This window comes from Solanum stenotomum, chromosome 9 (genome assembly GCF_019186545.1).
Source record: "Solanum stenotomum isolate F172 chromosome 9, ASM1918654v1, whole genome shotgun sequence".
Lineage (NCBI taxonomy): Eukaryota > Viridiplantae > Streptophyta > Magnoliopsida > Solanales > Solanaceae > Solanum > Solanum stenotomum.
The window spans coordinates 14501287-14515426 of record NC_064290.1 but is presented as its reverse complement, the minus strand read 5'-3'; the positions used below and the strand labels follow the sequence as shown (position 1 = coordinate 14515426).

Genomic DNA, 14140 nt, shown 5'->3' with positions numbered 1-14140 from the left:
TTGATATTACCGAAAATAATTACTTGTCATGAGTTCTTGATGCTGAAATCCACCTTGACGCTAAAGGTCTTAGAGATACTATTAAACAAGGAAATAAAATATCAAGTCAAGATAAAGCGAAAGCCATTATGTTTCTTCGCCATCATCTCCATGAAGGATTAAAACTGAATATTTAACTATGAAAGATCCGCTAGAATTATGGATTAATTTAAAGGATTGATATGACCACCTAAAGCCTAGAGTATTACCGAAAGCTCGATATGAGTGAATACACCTTCTATTTCAAGATCTTAAAATTGTAACTGAGTATAATTCTGTTATTCATAAAGTAAGTTTCATATTAAAATTATGTGGAGATATTATCACTGATGATAACTTACTTGAGAATATTTTTTTTACGTTTCATGCTTCAAATGTGTTGTTACAACAACAATATCGTGAAAAGGGGTTTAAGAAATATTGTGAATTAATTACATGCCTACTTGTGGTTGAGAAAAATAGTACTTTATTAATGAGAAATCATGAAACCCGTCCAACTGGGTCTGCTCCATTTCCAGAAGCAAATGTTGTAGCAGCACATAATAATAATCGTCGTGACCGTAGTGGTGGTCATGGGCGAAGACATGGTAAAGAACGCAATAATTATCGTCATTATAGTAGAAATAAACATGAAAATAATAAAGTTTCTCAAAATAATCCTTCTTGAGGTAGAGCCAATATTTGTCACCGATGTGGTATAAAAGGTCATTGAGCACGTGAATGTCATACACCCGATCATTTTGTAAAACTTTATCAAGTCTCTCTCAAAAGAAGAGATAATAATGTGGAGGCACACTTGACCTTTCGGGATGATGATAATAAAGCAGTTCCCTCAAATAAATATGATGATATTGAGGCGAATACTTATATAAATGATGACTTTGAAGACCTCCCAAATATTACTCATTTGAAAGTTAAACAATTCTTCTTTCCTAAAGCACCGTGTCTTGCTAATTTCTACATTTTTAGTGTAGCCTCTTAAAATTTCTTATATTTCTAGTTTCTATAATAGAGTTTTTATTTTTATGAAGAATATGAAAATTTTCGAGTCATCAATTGAATCCAAAATAAATTATAGATAGTGACACACCACACACTATTTTAATATATAAGAAATATTTCTCTTCTTTAATTATGAAGGAAGCTAATGTTAATACAATATTCGGTAGTACAAAACTAAATGAAGACTCCAAAAAGGCTAACTTAATACTTACCGGAGGAACAAAATTGATAATTGGTGAAGCCTTATATTGTAGTACGTCTCAAAGAATTTATTACTCCCTCCGTCCCATTTTATGTGACACCATTTTCTTTTTGGTCAGTCCCAAAAAGAATGTCACATTTCCCAATATGGTAAGTATTTAAAGGTACAATTCCTCTTTTACCCTTGTTGGTCCCACTTAATCTTAAAATAATACTCCAATACATTTATGAGGAGAGAGAAAAATGAGTCTACTTTTTAAAGGGTAATTTGGTAAACATTTCAAAGTCTTCATTTATTTCTTAAACTACGTGCCCGGTCAAATGTTGCCACATAAAATGGGACGGAGGGAGTAAGTTTCAAAGACAATTGACTATCATGTTGAGACTACAATGATGAAAATAATGAATATCTTTATATTACTACAGTAAAAATGGGTAAAAGGCTTATACTTGAAAAGTTACCCGCTCTTTTATCCGTCTTATACTACACAACTATTAGCATGGTTGAAATACATGCCACACTAAATCAAGAATTTACTAACTCAGATAATTTTATTATTTGGCATGATCGTTGGGCCATTTCAGTTCTAATATGATGCGCAAAATAATTAAGAGCTCACAAGGACACTCTTTGAAGAACCAAAAGATACTTCAATTTAGAGAGTTCTATTGTGTTGAATGTTCTCAAGGCAAGTTGATTACTAGACCATCAGTATTCAAAGTGAGAATTGAATTTCCAGTATTTCTGGAACGTATACATGGTGATATATGTGGGCTCATTCACCCATCATGTGGTTCATTTATATATTATATAATGTTAATATATCATCTACAAGATAGTCACATGTGTGTTTATTATCAACTCGCAATGTGGCATTTGTGAGACGAATTGCTTAAATAATAAAGTTAAGAGTACAATTTTTAGATTATGCAATTCAGACAATTCGTCTCGATAATACTGGTGAATTTACATCTCAAGCTTTTAATGATTATTGTATATCAACTGGGATAACAATTGAGCATTTGATTGCTTATGTTCATACTCAAAATGGTCTAGCGGAATAATTGATTAAACGCCTCCAATTAATTACTAGACCAATACTTATGAGAACAAATATTTTCATTTCATTATGTGAGGTCATGTTATTTTTCATGCATCAAGTCTTGTGCGGATTAGACCCACAAGTTATCATAAAGTCTCCCCATTACAGTTGGCTTTTAGCAGGAGCCGAACATTTTCCATCTTAAAATATTTGAGAGTGTGGTATATGTTCCAATTGCTCTACCACAACGTACAAATATGGGTCCCCAAAGAAGGTTGGAGATATATGTTGGATATGAATCTTCTTCTATTATAAAATATTTGTAATCGATGACTGGATATTTATTTACGACAAGATTTGCTTATTGTCATTTTGATGAATCAGCATACCCAACATTAGGGGGAGAAAATAAGCAGCTGAAAAAGGAGATAGGTTGGAATGCGTTATCACTATCTCATTTATATCCTTGTACGAATAAATGTGAATTGAAAGTTCAAAAGATAATTCATTTACAAAATATTGTAAATCAACTGCCAGATGCATTTACTGACCTATCAAGAGTTACTAAATCTCATATTCCAGTTGTGAATGCTTCATTTTGAGTTGATGTCCCGGTAGAACAATGAATTAATGCAAATGAGTCTAAAGCACGTTAAAAACGTGGTAGACCGATTGATTTTGAAGATAAAAATCCTCGAAAAAAAAGGATCAAATGATCAAGATGGTCATATTATGAAAGAATTTGCTCAAGAAGAGCAAGGAGACATAATAATTGATGAAACCTTGGAAGAGATTCAGACATGAAAATAATGAAGAGATCTCAATTATAAATTATGTCTCATCGGAAAATTATGAAACCAAAATAATATAATTGTTGACAATATTTTTTCTTATAATGTTGCTATTGAAATAATGCAACAAGATGAGGATTATGAGCCAAACTCTGTCAAGGAATGTAGACAGAAGAATGATTGGCCAAAATGGAAAGATCCAATTCAAGTTAAATTAGCTTCGTTTGAAAAACGCGAAGTGTTCGCACTGATAGTTCAAACACCTGAAGGTATAAATCTAGTGGGGTACAAATGAATATTTGTGCAAAAACAAAATGAGAAAAATGAAATCGTAAGATATAAAGCACGACTTGTGGCACAAGAAATTTCACAAAGATCCAACATTGATCATACATAAACATATTCTCATGTTGTGGATGCAATCACTTTAAGGTATCTTATAAACGTGACAATTCATGCATATAATGAATGTCGTTACAACCTATTTATATGGTTCACTAGACAACGATATTTTTATGAAAATCCTGAAGGATTTAAAATGTTTGAAATGTATAAAGATTTCTGGGAAACTTGTTCAATAAGACTTCAAACATCTTTATACGGATTGAAATAATCAGGAGGCATGTGGTATAATCACCTTAGTGAATATCTACTACAGGAAGAGTACAATAATGACCCAATTTATCCTTGTGTGTTTATTAAAAGGATTGAATAAGAATTTATTATAATAGCTATATATGTTAATGACATAATATCATTGAAACTCGTGAAGAGATTTCAAAGGCAGTAGAATGTCTCAAAAAGGAATTTGAAATGAAAGATCTTGAAAAGACAAAATTTTATCTTGGTCTACAAATTGAGCATTTTACAAATGGAATATTTATTCATCAATCAACATATACCAATTTTTTTTACGTGGATAAAACACATCCATTAAATACCCCAATGATTGTAAGATCACTTGATATTACTAAAGATCTATTTCGACCTCATGAAAATGATGAAGAGCTTGTTGGTGCCGACACTCCATATCTTATTGCAATTGGTGCATTGATGTACCTTGCTAATAATTCTCGACCAGATATATCATTTTCCTATAATATTATTAGCAAGATTTAGTTCTTCCCCAACACACATACACTAGAATGGTATTAAACATATACTCAGATATCATCGAGGAATCATAGACATGAGATTATTTTATTCAAAAGGGTTTGATTCATAATTAATTGGTTATGAAGATGCTTCATATTTGTCTCACCCATATTAAGGTCGATCTCATTATTTATTTACATATGGAGGTACAACTATATCATGGCGTTCAACAAAACAAACTATGATTGCTACTTCTTCAAATCATGCAGAAATAATAGCCGTACATGAAACTAGTCGAGAATGTGTTTGGTTGAGATCAATTACTCAGCACATCCAAGAAATATGTGGTATTACTTCGAAGAGAGAGATTCAAACGACATAATATGAAGACAATGTTGCATGTATAGCTCAACCAAAAGAGATGTTGATATAATATGGGGTCTCCCCCTCCAGCGGAATCAAAAAAGGTTGTATTAAAGTTTCGATCGGTTAATAACATGGTACATGCCCTTGCCAGTACCGAAAGTGATAATAAAAGCGGGAATGCTGTCACTAGAACGGACCACACAAATAGAGGTGATCTATGCATAGTCATTCCAGGTCCACGCATGTTGAAGATAGTTGTTATAAAATTAATATAACCTAAAATGGATGAAACACCAGATAGATGAAGACTAGAAATTGCTAAATCAACTCCTCCTCCAGAATGACTGGTAATACCACTTAAGGGCGGATAGACCGTCCATCCAGTGCCGCTACCCACTTCTACTAAGGTTGATACATCAAAAGAGACAGAACGAAACATATTTCACCAAAATTCTTTTTCACTCACGATCTTCAAACGAAAGGTGAAATAGATGTTCAACAAATTCGTTCCAGTGATAATTTAGCAGATATGTTCACCAAGGCATTACCAACTTCAACCTTTGAGAAGTTGAGAAACAAGATTGGAATGTGTCATCTTCGAGATATTAAGTGATGTTTTCATTAGGGGGAGTAAATACATGTTGACTCTTTTTTCCTTAACCAATGATTTATCCCACTGAGTTTTCCCGGTAAGGTTTTTAATGAGGCAATAAATAATGCGTATTACTACAGTTTTTCTTTCACTATTTGTTTCTTTTATATGGACATCATCCAAGGGGAGTACTGTTAGTAAAATGGATGTCCATATTAATATGTCATGTGTTGTAAGTTAATTATACACACAATATATTAAGTGTTGTATGCTAGTTAACCATATAATATAGGTGCCCAAAATATATACTTGACAAGAAGATTTTCATGTATCACACTTGATGCCCAAGTATATACAACTATATACACCTTTCTTCTTGAAACAAAGAGTAAGTGAAAATTGAAAAGAAAAACACTACACCTATTATTTCTCATCCATCATTCTTTTTATCTTAGCATTTATACTTATTTAATAAAAATGGGGGAATAGTTTTGAGACCAAAAATAAATAAAAAATATATGTGTTTTATTTCGAATAATTGAAGACTATTTTAACCCATTACCGTTTATTTTACAGAAAAAATAACAAATGTTTTTTTTTGGCAGAATATGAAAAGCTGAGTGGTGTTGTTTGAAGGCGCACACAAGAAGTAACCGCATGTTGTTGCGCCACGTAAGGACCCTTTAGCGCGCTCTTTGGAGAAATGGGACCCACAAGCTCCATTATCAACCGTAACTGAACTCCCACATCTTGGCCCACGAGCGCTCTTTTTCAGTCCCCCATACTGTTATTCTCCACCGTTGGATCTCTCCTTCTCTTCGCTTGCTGCTTCGAGCTTCTACCCTTTCTATTACTTCTCCATTCACTATTCCCCTTCAACATCAATCTCATTTGAAATTTCGCAATTCCATGAGTTTTTCATGTAGTAGCACTTATTTTCAGTTTCCTTCAACGTTTCAGAGAAGAACACTTCATCGCCGATGGAAGCATCGGAGATTGAAATGGAATCATCATCATCATCGTCGTCATACAATTCTCGCGATTATGAATTTAAATCATATGTCATTAGATAATCTATTTCAGAACATAGTTTCGCAATTTCCTTCTGTAAATTCACTCGATTTAATTGCTCCAGCACTAGGTTTTGTATCTGGTTTTGCTTTCTACCTATCTCAATCGCAAACGTCAGTAAAACTTCTGGAAACTTCTGTTTCGGAACTCGGAGAATGGATCTTATTCACTAGTCCGACGCCGTTTAATCGATTTGTTGTATTACGCTGTCCGTCGATATCGTTTCAGGATAGTGAGCTTATGGAGGATGTGAATGAGAGGCTTGTGAAGGAAGATAGGCATTTCCTGAGGCTAGACAGTGGGAAAATTCAGGTGAGGGATTATGAGCGTTGTGATGAGAAGTTGGTGTATCAGAGAGTGTGTTTGAGTACGAAGGATGGAGGAGTAGTGTCGCTGGATTGGCCGGCGAATTTGAACTTGGAAGAGGAATATGGATTGGATTCGACTTTGGTGATTGTTCCGGGAACTACTGAGGGAAGTATGGATAAGAATATTCGAGAATTTGTTGTTGAGAGTCTGAGGAGAGGGTGTTTTCCTGTTGTCATGAATCCTAGAGGTTGTGCTGGTTCACCATTGACAACTGCCAGGTAAGAAATGCAATGTGTTGTACTTGTATTATTCTACATTTGTTTCGTTCAAATGCAGCATAGTATATATATCCTGTTATGAACTGAATGCAAAGCTACTACTGTTTGTTCGTGATAATCATAAGAAATTAGTATTGGATTTGGTGCAGATATAAGAATCTAAGTTTTTTTTTTTCCAGCTAGTCGTTGCTATTAGTTTTAGTGCTTCAATCTGGTAACTGCAGTATCCTGTTAAGCTTTCTGGCATTCGAACTAACTAGGTCCTGTCACACACAGTTTATCTTTAAGGATTGCTTGTTATCAAAATAAGAAAGGAGTATTGTAGGTTTTACTTAGCATTCTTCACAGCCTTTCCTTACTTTTGTGTGCAAACCTTATTAGTTCAGAAGTGAGATTATTTTTAGTTTATGGAACAAATCACTGGTTTAAATGGAAATTGTGGTTTGGCTTCTGAATAGTTTAAAAATAATTGCTTTCAGTTGTGGCCGTTTAGCATGTCTCTTGTAATAAGCTAATGGAAGAACAGATGACTACTTTATTTATGTAGGTTATTTACAGCTGCTGACAGTGATGATATCTCCACAGTTGTCCAATTTATCAACAAGAAAAGGCCGTGGTCAACAGTTATGAGTGTGGCCTGGGGTTATGGCGCTAACATGTTGACAAAGTATCTGGCTGAGGTTGGAGAAAAAACACCTCTTACAGCTGCTACTTGCATAAACAATCCTTTTGACCTAGAGGAAGCAACAAGAACCACACCTTATCACATTGCTTTAGACCAAAAGCTCACAAGGGGCTTAGTAGATATATTGAGATCTAACATGGTAAAGAACTCTGTCCTTACATAAAGCTGTCAGTGAAGGATTGACATCTGGAGTTTTTTGTTTGACGCATGCTTAATGGCCTTTCAATGTTCACTTTGTTGTATAAGGCAGTGCTCTGAATGTTGTTGCCCTGTGTTTAAGAATACCATAAAAGTTTGACGTCTCTTTAACATCTCTAAGATGTGTGCAGGAACTATTTCAAGGTCGTGGAAAAGGCTTTGATGTTGAAAATGCTCTTTTGGCAAGATCTGTTAGGGACTTTGAGAAAGCAATATCAATGGTGTCTTATGGTTTTAATGCTATTGAGGATTTCTATGCAAAATCCAGTACAAGGGATGTGGTTGGCAAAGTAAAGATTCCTCTTCTTTTTATACAGGTAACATTTTGTCCATTCAGTAAATGGTGAGTTTAAATTTGTCCCGCTAATATTGCATTGAATATTAAAAAAATCCTTTTAACTTTGTTAAATAGGGACTCTTTTTGTCCATCCAAACTAATTCCATCAAGTTTTAACAGACTACCCCTCCCCCTTCCCGTCTTGCCACCTCTTGCTTCTTAGTTGTTGTCAAAGATCACCACTATGTTCATTCTTATCAAGATCTGCTCTCTGCAGCACCATCAACATTTTTGTCATTAACTAAGCACGCTTCTGCAGATTCAGTGCACATCTTGAAAAATAATAAGCAGGAAAAAGAATTCCAAATTCTGCTATGCCTAATTATTTATTCCAATCTATTTCTTGTCCTGAGCCTGTAATTTAAATGATCCTTAAAAACTAATTACTGTACTTTGGGGAGAAATACAAGGTTAAGAACAATAGAATCTTCTTCTTTCAGCTCAATTAGCTTAGGAGATGATATACCTGATGCCGTTGAGGAATTTTATCACATGTGAACAAAAGATTGGATTCCGAAGACCAGAAGCTATTCATATTTAAAGCACCTCCTTTGTTCTTCCTATTTTTAGTTAAGGGTCAAAAACACACCTAAACTATCCCACTTTGTTGAGTTTCACACCTAAACTATTGAGAGTGTGAGTTTCCTACCTGAATTATCACCCAATGGTTAGCAAAACACACCTAGATATTGACTAGAACAAATGTTTGTCTAGAAATGCTTCTAGGCGCATTTGTTCATAAAATCTTCGTTCACCTGGAATATATAAAGACTTTATTTGCGGACACATCAATTTTTTTAATATATATTTTTAATCGACTTCTTTAAAACCCTAAATTCTCCCCTTTCAAGTTGGAGATATTGATGCCACACCAGTGACGAGACCACACCTAAGAAGGTGGAGATGGAGATGGTGGATGTCACGGTTGGAATTAATTAATTTATACGGTGATAGTTTTAACCTTTAATCTTGACTTTTAACCTAATATGAATTTGTTTAGATTTGCTATGGTGGAAGTATTTTTCCATGTGGAGTGCCACGTAACAATACTTTTAAACAAAAGAGAGTGTACACACATCACCAAATATTAGTCGAGGTGTGTTTCGCTAAGTATTGGATGATAGTTCAAGTAGGAAACTCACACTCTGAATAGTTCATATTTGAAACTCAAAAAATTGGGATAGTTTAAGTGTGTTTTACACTCTTTTAACTCTTTTATTTTATTTGATCAATGTCAAAGCACCTCTGGTTCCCTAGTTACTAAAGATACACACTAGTAGCAACTTTGAAGGTCATAAGGAATAATTTGAGTCGTAGAATGTGAAAGAACAATCAAGGAGTTTAAGGAAGAGTAAGAAGGCATTCCTGTGGAGAACAGAACCGTGACAGACACTAACAGTGCAAGTGCAAATTTCTAAGGTAAACCATCTGTGAGTTTTCCAAATAATACGAGAAACCTAAGTTGTGCAGACTCTTCACTTACGTTGCCGCACCCGTGTCGGATTCTTCAAAAATACACTACTTTTGGAGAATCCGACACGCACCCGTAGACATATTTGAAGAGTTTGAGCAACATAGCTAGAAACCCCAATAACTATTCTGGGCAGTTGTTGTTGTAAAATCCCTTAGGATTGAACAAAGAGCACTGTAGAATTTTTGGTAGATACACAATAGATGGAGAGGATTTTTATTGGGAAAAAAGTAAGAAAAAAAAAAAGGAAGAGAAAAAAGGTGATGGGTGGGGAAAGGGTCAGGTTTATCCTGTTAATACTGAACGGAATCAGCTTGGATGGATTAAAAGTTTCCCTGGTTTGTGAACTAAGAAGAATTTTTATGTTCAGAATAATGTTTAGATGGACAAATTTAACCAACCCATAACTTAAGGGATGATTTTGGTCATTTTTCTTTTGTTTTGAATGTCATCCAGGTGGACTGAGAGTTAGTGCAAGAGATGTTGGATGCTGTTCAAAATAATATAATCGGACATCTGTCAAGAATATAGGACATAACATATGACTTACCACAGGGATTTGTTACCCCTATATTCTTATGATTCTGTTCTGTATAGTTAATAAAGCTATGAAGCATTGCATGCTTAAATAATCTTTTACCCCCTGGATATAAAGGGAAAGGGAAGAATATGATGGGAGATGGACAATGCCCTGATAAAATAATTCTTGGAAGCTGTAATCTCTTGTGGTCTTTTCTGGATAATTTAAAACATTTCATTATCTGGTGTCAATAAAAAAAGATAGTGTTGCTTCACTTTTTCAAGAGACCACCTGCAGGCATGAAATTTGTTAACAGCTGCAATCAGATAGAGAACAGTTAAATATCTGTGTCCAGAACTTTTATTCAAGTTTCAACATGGTTTATTCTATATGCATTGTCCTGCAAATTCATTATAAATTGGGACCAATTATGAAATTTGTGATTTCTTTGATATTTCAGAGTGATGAAGGGTCACCCCCCTTGTTCTCTGTTCCACGCAGTTCAATAGCAGAAAACCCATACACAAGCCTACTCTTGTGCTCTTACTTTCCACATAATGAAACAACAAATAGCAGATCAACTCTATCTTGGTGCCAGCATCTCACAATTGAGGTGACGATCATAACTGTCATCCGTCATGGTTCAGTTTTGCTCCTCCATACTCCCTATTTATTTGATTCCCAAAATTCTTGACTGCAGTGGCTCACAGCTGTGGAGGTTGGACTTTTGAAGGGTCGTCATCCTCTTCTAGAAGATGTTGATGTTGCCATTAATCTGTCCAAGGATCTTACGCTTGTGACCGGACCATCTGATAGAAGTTTTAGATCAAACAAGCTCTTGAATCTTCCGAACTCAGATGCTTTAGATAGTTGCTCCCTAGATCCGTCACTGAAAATACTTGAAGGAGGAGATATTAAAGAAACTATTTATTCAAGATTTGGAAGAGATTTTAAAGATCTCAGAAGCACTGGACAGCTACAAGAACCCTATATCACCTTACAAAATGGTAGTGCTGATGATGCAGAACCAAGAGAAGAGGAGGCTGGAAGTCCTGTTGATGGTGAAAGAGGCCAAGTGCTACAGACTGCAGAAGTGGTCATGAATATGCTTGATGTGACAATGCCTGACACACTAACAGAAGAACAGAAGAAGAAGGTACTTCTTATCTGTTACCTTATGACTTGTGGTAATTTGTTGAAACAATTTGTTTTTATTTTGGAGGTAAACTGAGCTGACTCTACTCATTGGAGAGGCTAGATAACTTCGGTAATACATATCTTCAAGAGCTGACCTAAACTAAACTGTGGCAGGTCCTGACGGCTGTTGGTCAAGGGGAGACAATAATGAAAGCTTTGCAAGATGCTGTTCCTGATGATGTTCGTGGAAAGCTTACAACTGCTGTCTCTGGAATTTTGCACAATCAAGGTTCAAATCTCAAATTTGATGGACTACTAAGTGTTGGACATATTCCAAACGTGACATCAAGCTCAATGTCAACGATAGAAATGGATGGAGGAGTTTCAAATACAGATGGTGGAAGTGAAACTTCTAACTTATCAAATGCGAAGACGAAGGCTAGTGATTTTTCAGATGAATTTGATAAGAACGACTCTAGCATAGACAAGCACTCTCAAGAGATTGTTTCAGAACCTGAGGCAGTGGATAACGTGCAAAAATCTGTAGATACAGATCATTCTCAAGCAATGAGAAGCCATGGAAGTGAAGTTCCTGCTTTAGATAACAATCAAAGTGCAGGTCTTTCTGAAGAAAGAACTGACCTAACTTCTGATTACATGGAAATTGAGTCAAAAGCTGGAGCTAAGGTTGAGAGTTCAAGTGGGTCTGAGGTGGATGGTGGCACTGAGAAAGTGATTGCTGAGCAATCCAAAATGCAGCATGATGTTGAGAAATATCAGACGGACTTGATAGAAGCGATCTCTACCCAACAAAAGGAAGAAAAAATTGCTGATATTTGTAGTGATCAGAACAAGTCAACATCTTTCCCCCAGACGGATGATAAAACATCACTTGTAGCATCGCCTTCTGGGACCAACGTAATGGAAAATGAAGGATCTGATAATGTCAAAAGAGAAGAAAGAAGTACGCAGACCAATTCAAATCAAATAATTCCCAATGCCCCAAACTTTGATGTTTCTCAAGCACTGGATGCCCTGACTGGAATTGATGATTCAACTCAGTTAGCAGTTAACAGTGTATTTCATGTACTGGAAGATATGATTAATCAGTTGGATGGGGTAAGAAACACAGAAAGTGAAATCAAGAACGGAGACGATAAAGATGGACTTGAGAAAAGTGGAACCAAGGATGGGGACAATGAGGATGGACTTAAGGATAGAGACAAGGTTCTTGATCAAAATACTAGCCATATGGTTGATAACCGCGATTTAGATGATGTTGAGAAGAGCAAGAGCAAAGTATGTTCAGATTCCCAAGCAAAATATGAAACAGATTTATTTGGTAAAGTTGAAAGTAATACCGTCGATTTTCAAGAAAGTGACGGAGAAAATCACACAGAAGGTGATTTGAAGAGAAAAAATGTTGTCAATGGAGAGCTTCCTCCAGGGGATTCACTTAAGTCTTTGAATTACATTCAAAAAACTGTTCCTGTCTACATGAATGCCAATTTCTCTGGAGATCCGCTTTACAAAGAATATCTTCGAAGCTATTTAAGTTCAAAGGCTGTGATAACCAAACCATTAGATTTAGATACCACAACAGCTTTGTTTCTTGACTACTTCCCAGAAGAAGGACAATGGAAACTTTTGGAGCAGACTGGGAGTAATAGTGGCATATCTGATGGTGTTTCAGTTGATGAAAAAAGTCATGCGGAGATGCAACATGATTCACCTATGAAAAATAATAATATGGATAATGTTATTGAACCATCTTATGTAATATTTGACCATGAAAACCAGAATCCTGTTGAAGAATGTGTGACTTCAAACAACTCTAATGAGAATGTTGAAGTTGATAATGACACCACACATGGATCTGCTTTATTTTTAAGAAATATTATAGTGGACGCTATAAAGGTCGAAGTCGGACGGAAAGTAAGTGCTGAAGACCTGGAGGAAATGCAGCCCAAACTCTCCAATGAACTGGAACATGTTGCAAATGCTATCTGTCAGGCTGTAGGGCATGAAGAGGAGCTTGTTTCATTTATCAAGAGTAAGGACTGTACTCCAGGGAAAGTGGGTACACTTCATGCAGAGCATATTGTACATGCTCTTTCATCAGCAGTTCAGGGAACTAGTTATTTGAGAAGGGCATTGCCTGTTGGAGTTATTGTAGGCTGCAGCTTGGCTGCTTTGAGAAAGTTTTTTGATGTATATGCAGAAGAAGTAAATGGCCAAAGCAAAGAGTTTATCCTTGATGAAATAAGTGAACTAGAGAAAGTAGATTCTATCCCAACAGCCAGCAAGAGGATTGATGAAATGCAACCTAATGAACAAGTGTATGGATTGCAGAGTCCAACTTGCCAAGTTGAGGGAGCAGCTGATTCAGAAAGTTCAGACGGAAATTCTATTATGGTTGGAGCTGTTACGGCAGCCCTCGGAGCATCGGTACTGCTTGTCCATCAACAGGTAAAATCAACATAAAAGTTGTCTGGTTGAGTATTACTTAGAGAGGGTTGCGATAACTGACAACCTTACTAATTATTCAACATTATGAGTTATCAACTGGCTTACATAGTCCATCTAGGCTAGTTCTTCGCATGTTTGAAATCTCTCATGCGTTTTTCAAAATCGAAAAACTTCTTCTCCACCATTTTGCTGTAGAGGTTGACCAGAGCTCTCCATTGAATATCTTTCTTTAACACATGTTTCATATTCTTTACCCTGTGAAAGAAGTGGGAGGGCATTAACGTTAGCCTCTATATAGTGGAGTGAACTCATGGACTGGGACATAGCTATCATATTTTTGACATTTAAGAACTGACTTCCATGTTTTTAATTGCCTAAAGAGACCAGGGTCTACCTTCACCTTGAGCAGAACGCAACGAATACTTTGGACAAAATTCAGTGGAATTTTACGTTGTACTGGCTTCTTAGCTGTGTTTTTGGGGTAAACCATCTGATTGTTTCTTTTTCAGATGTTTTTTTTTGGGGGGGGGGGGGGG

The 14140-nt window shown here is 35.8% G+C and overlaps 1 protein-coding gene across 2 annotated transcripts in view; it reads left to right on the top strand.

The window, feature by feature from the left end:
* Nucleotides 1-5887: 5887 nt before the first annotated feature.
* LOC125876397 (uncharacterized) overlaps nucleotides 5888-14140 on the top strand; it is a 12907-nt gene continuing 4654 nt past the window's right edge. Inside the window, exons 1-6 of one of the 2 annotated variants that reach the window (XM_049557580.1) lie at nucleotides 5888-6787; nucleotides 7335-7611; nucleotides 7802-7987; nucleotides 10459-10611; nucleotides 10699-11154; nucleotides 11310-13604. In XM_049557580.1, coding sequence (XP_049413537.1) covers nucleotides 6039-6787; nucleotides 7335-7611; nucleotides 7802-7987; nucleotides 10459-10611; nucleotides 10699-11154; nucleotides 11310-13604 — 4116 coding nt within the window. In that variant the 5' untranslated portion in view covers nucleotides 5888-6038. Of the gene's footprint in view, nucleotides 6788-7313; nucleotides 7612-7801; nucleotides 7988-10458; nucleotides 10612-10698; nucleotides 11155-11309; nucleotides 13605-14140 lie in introns of both variants that reach the window. The other variant, XM_049557581.1, reaches the window with a different exon arrangement.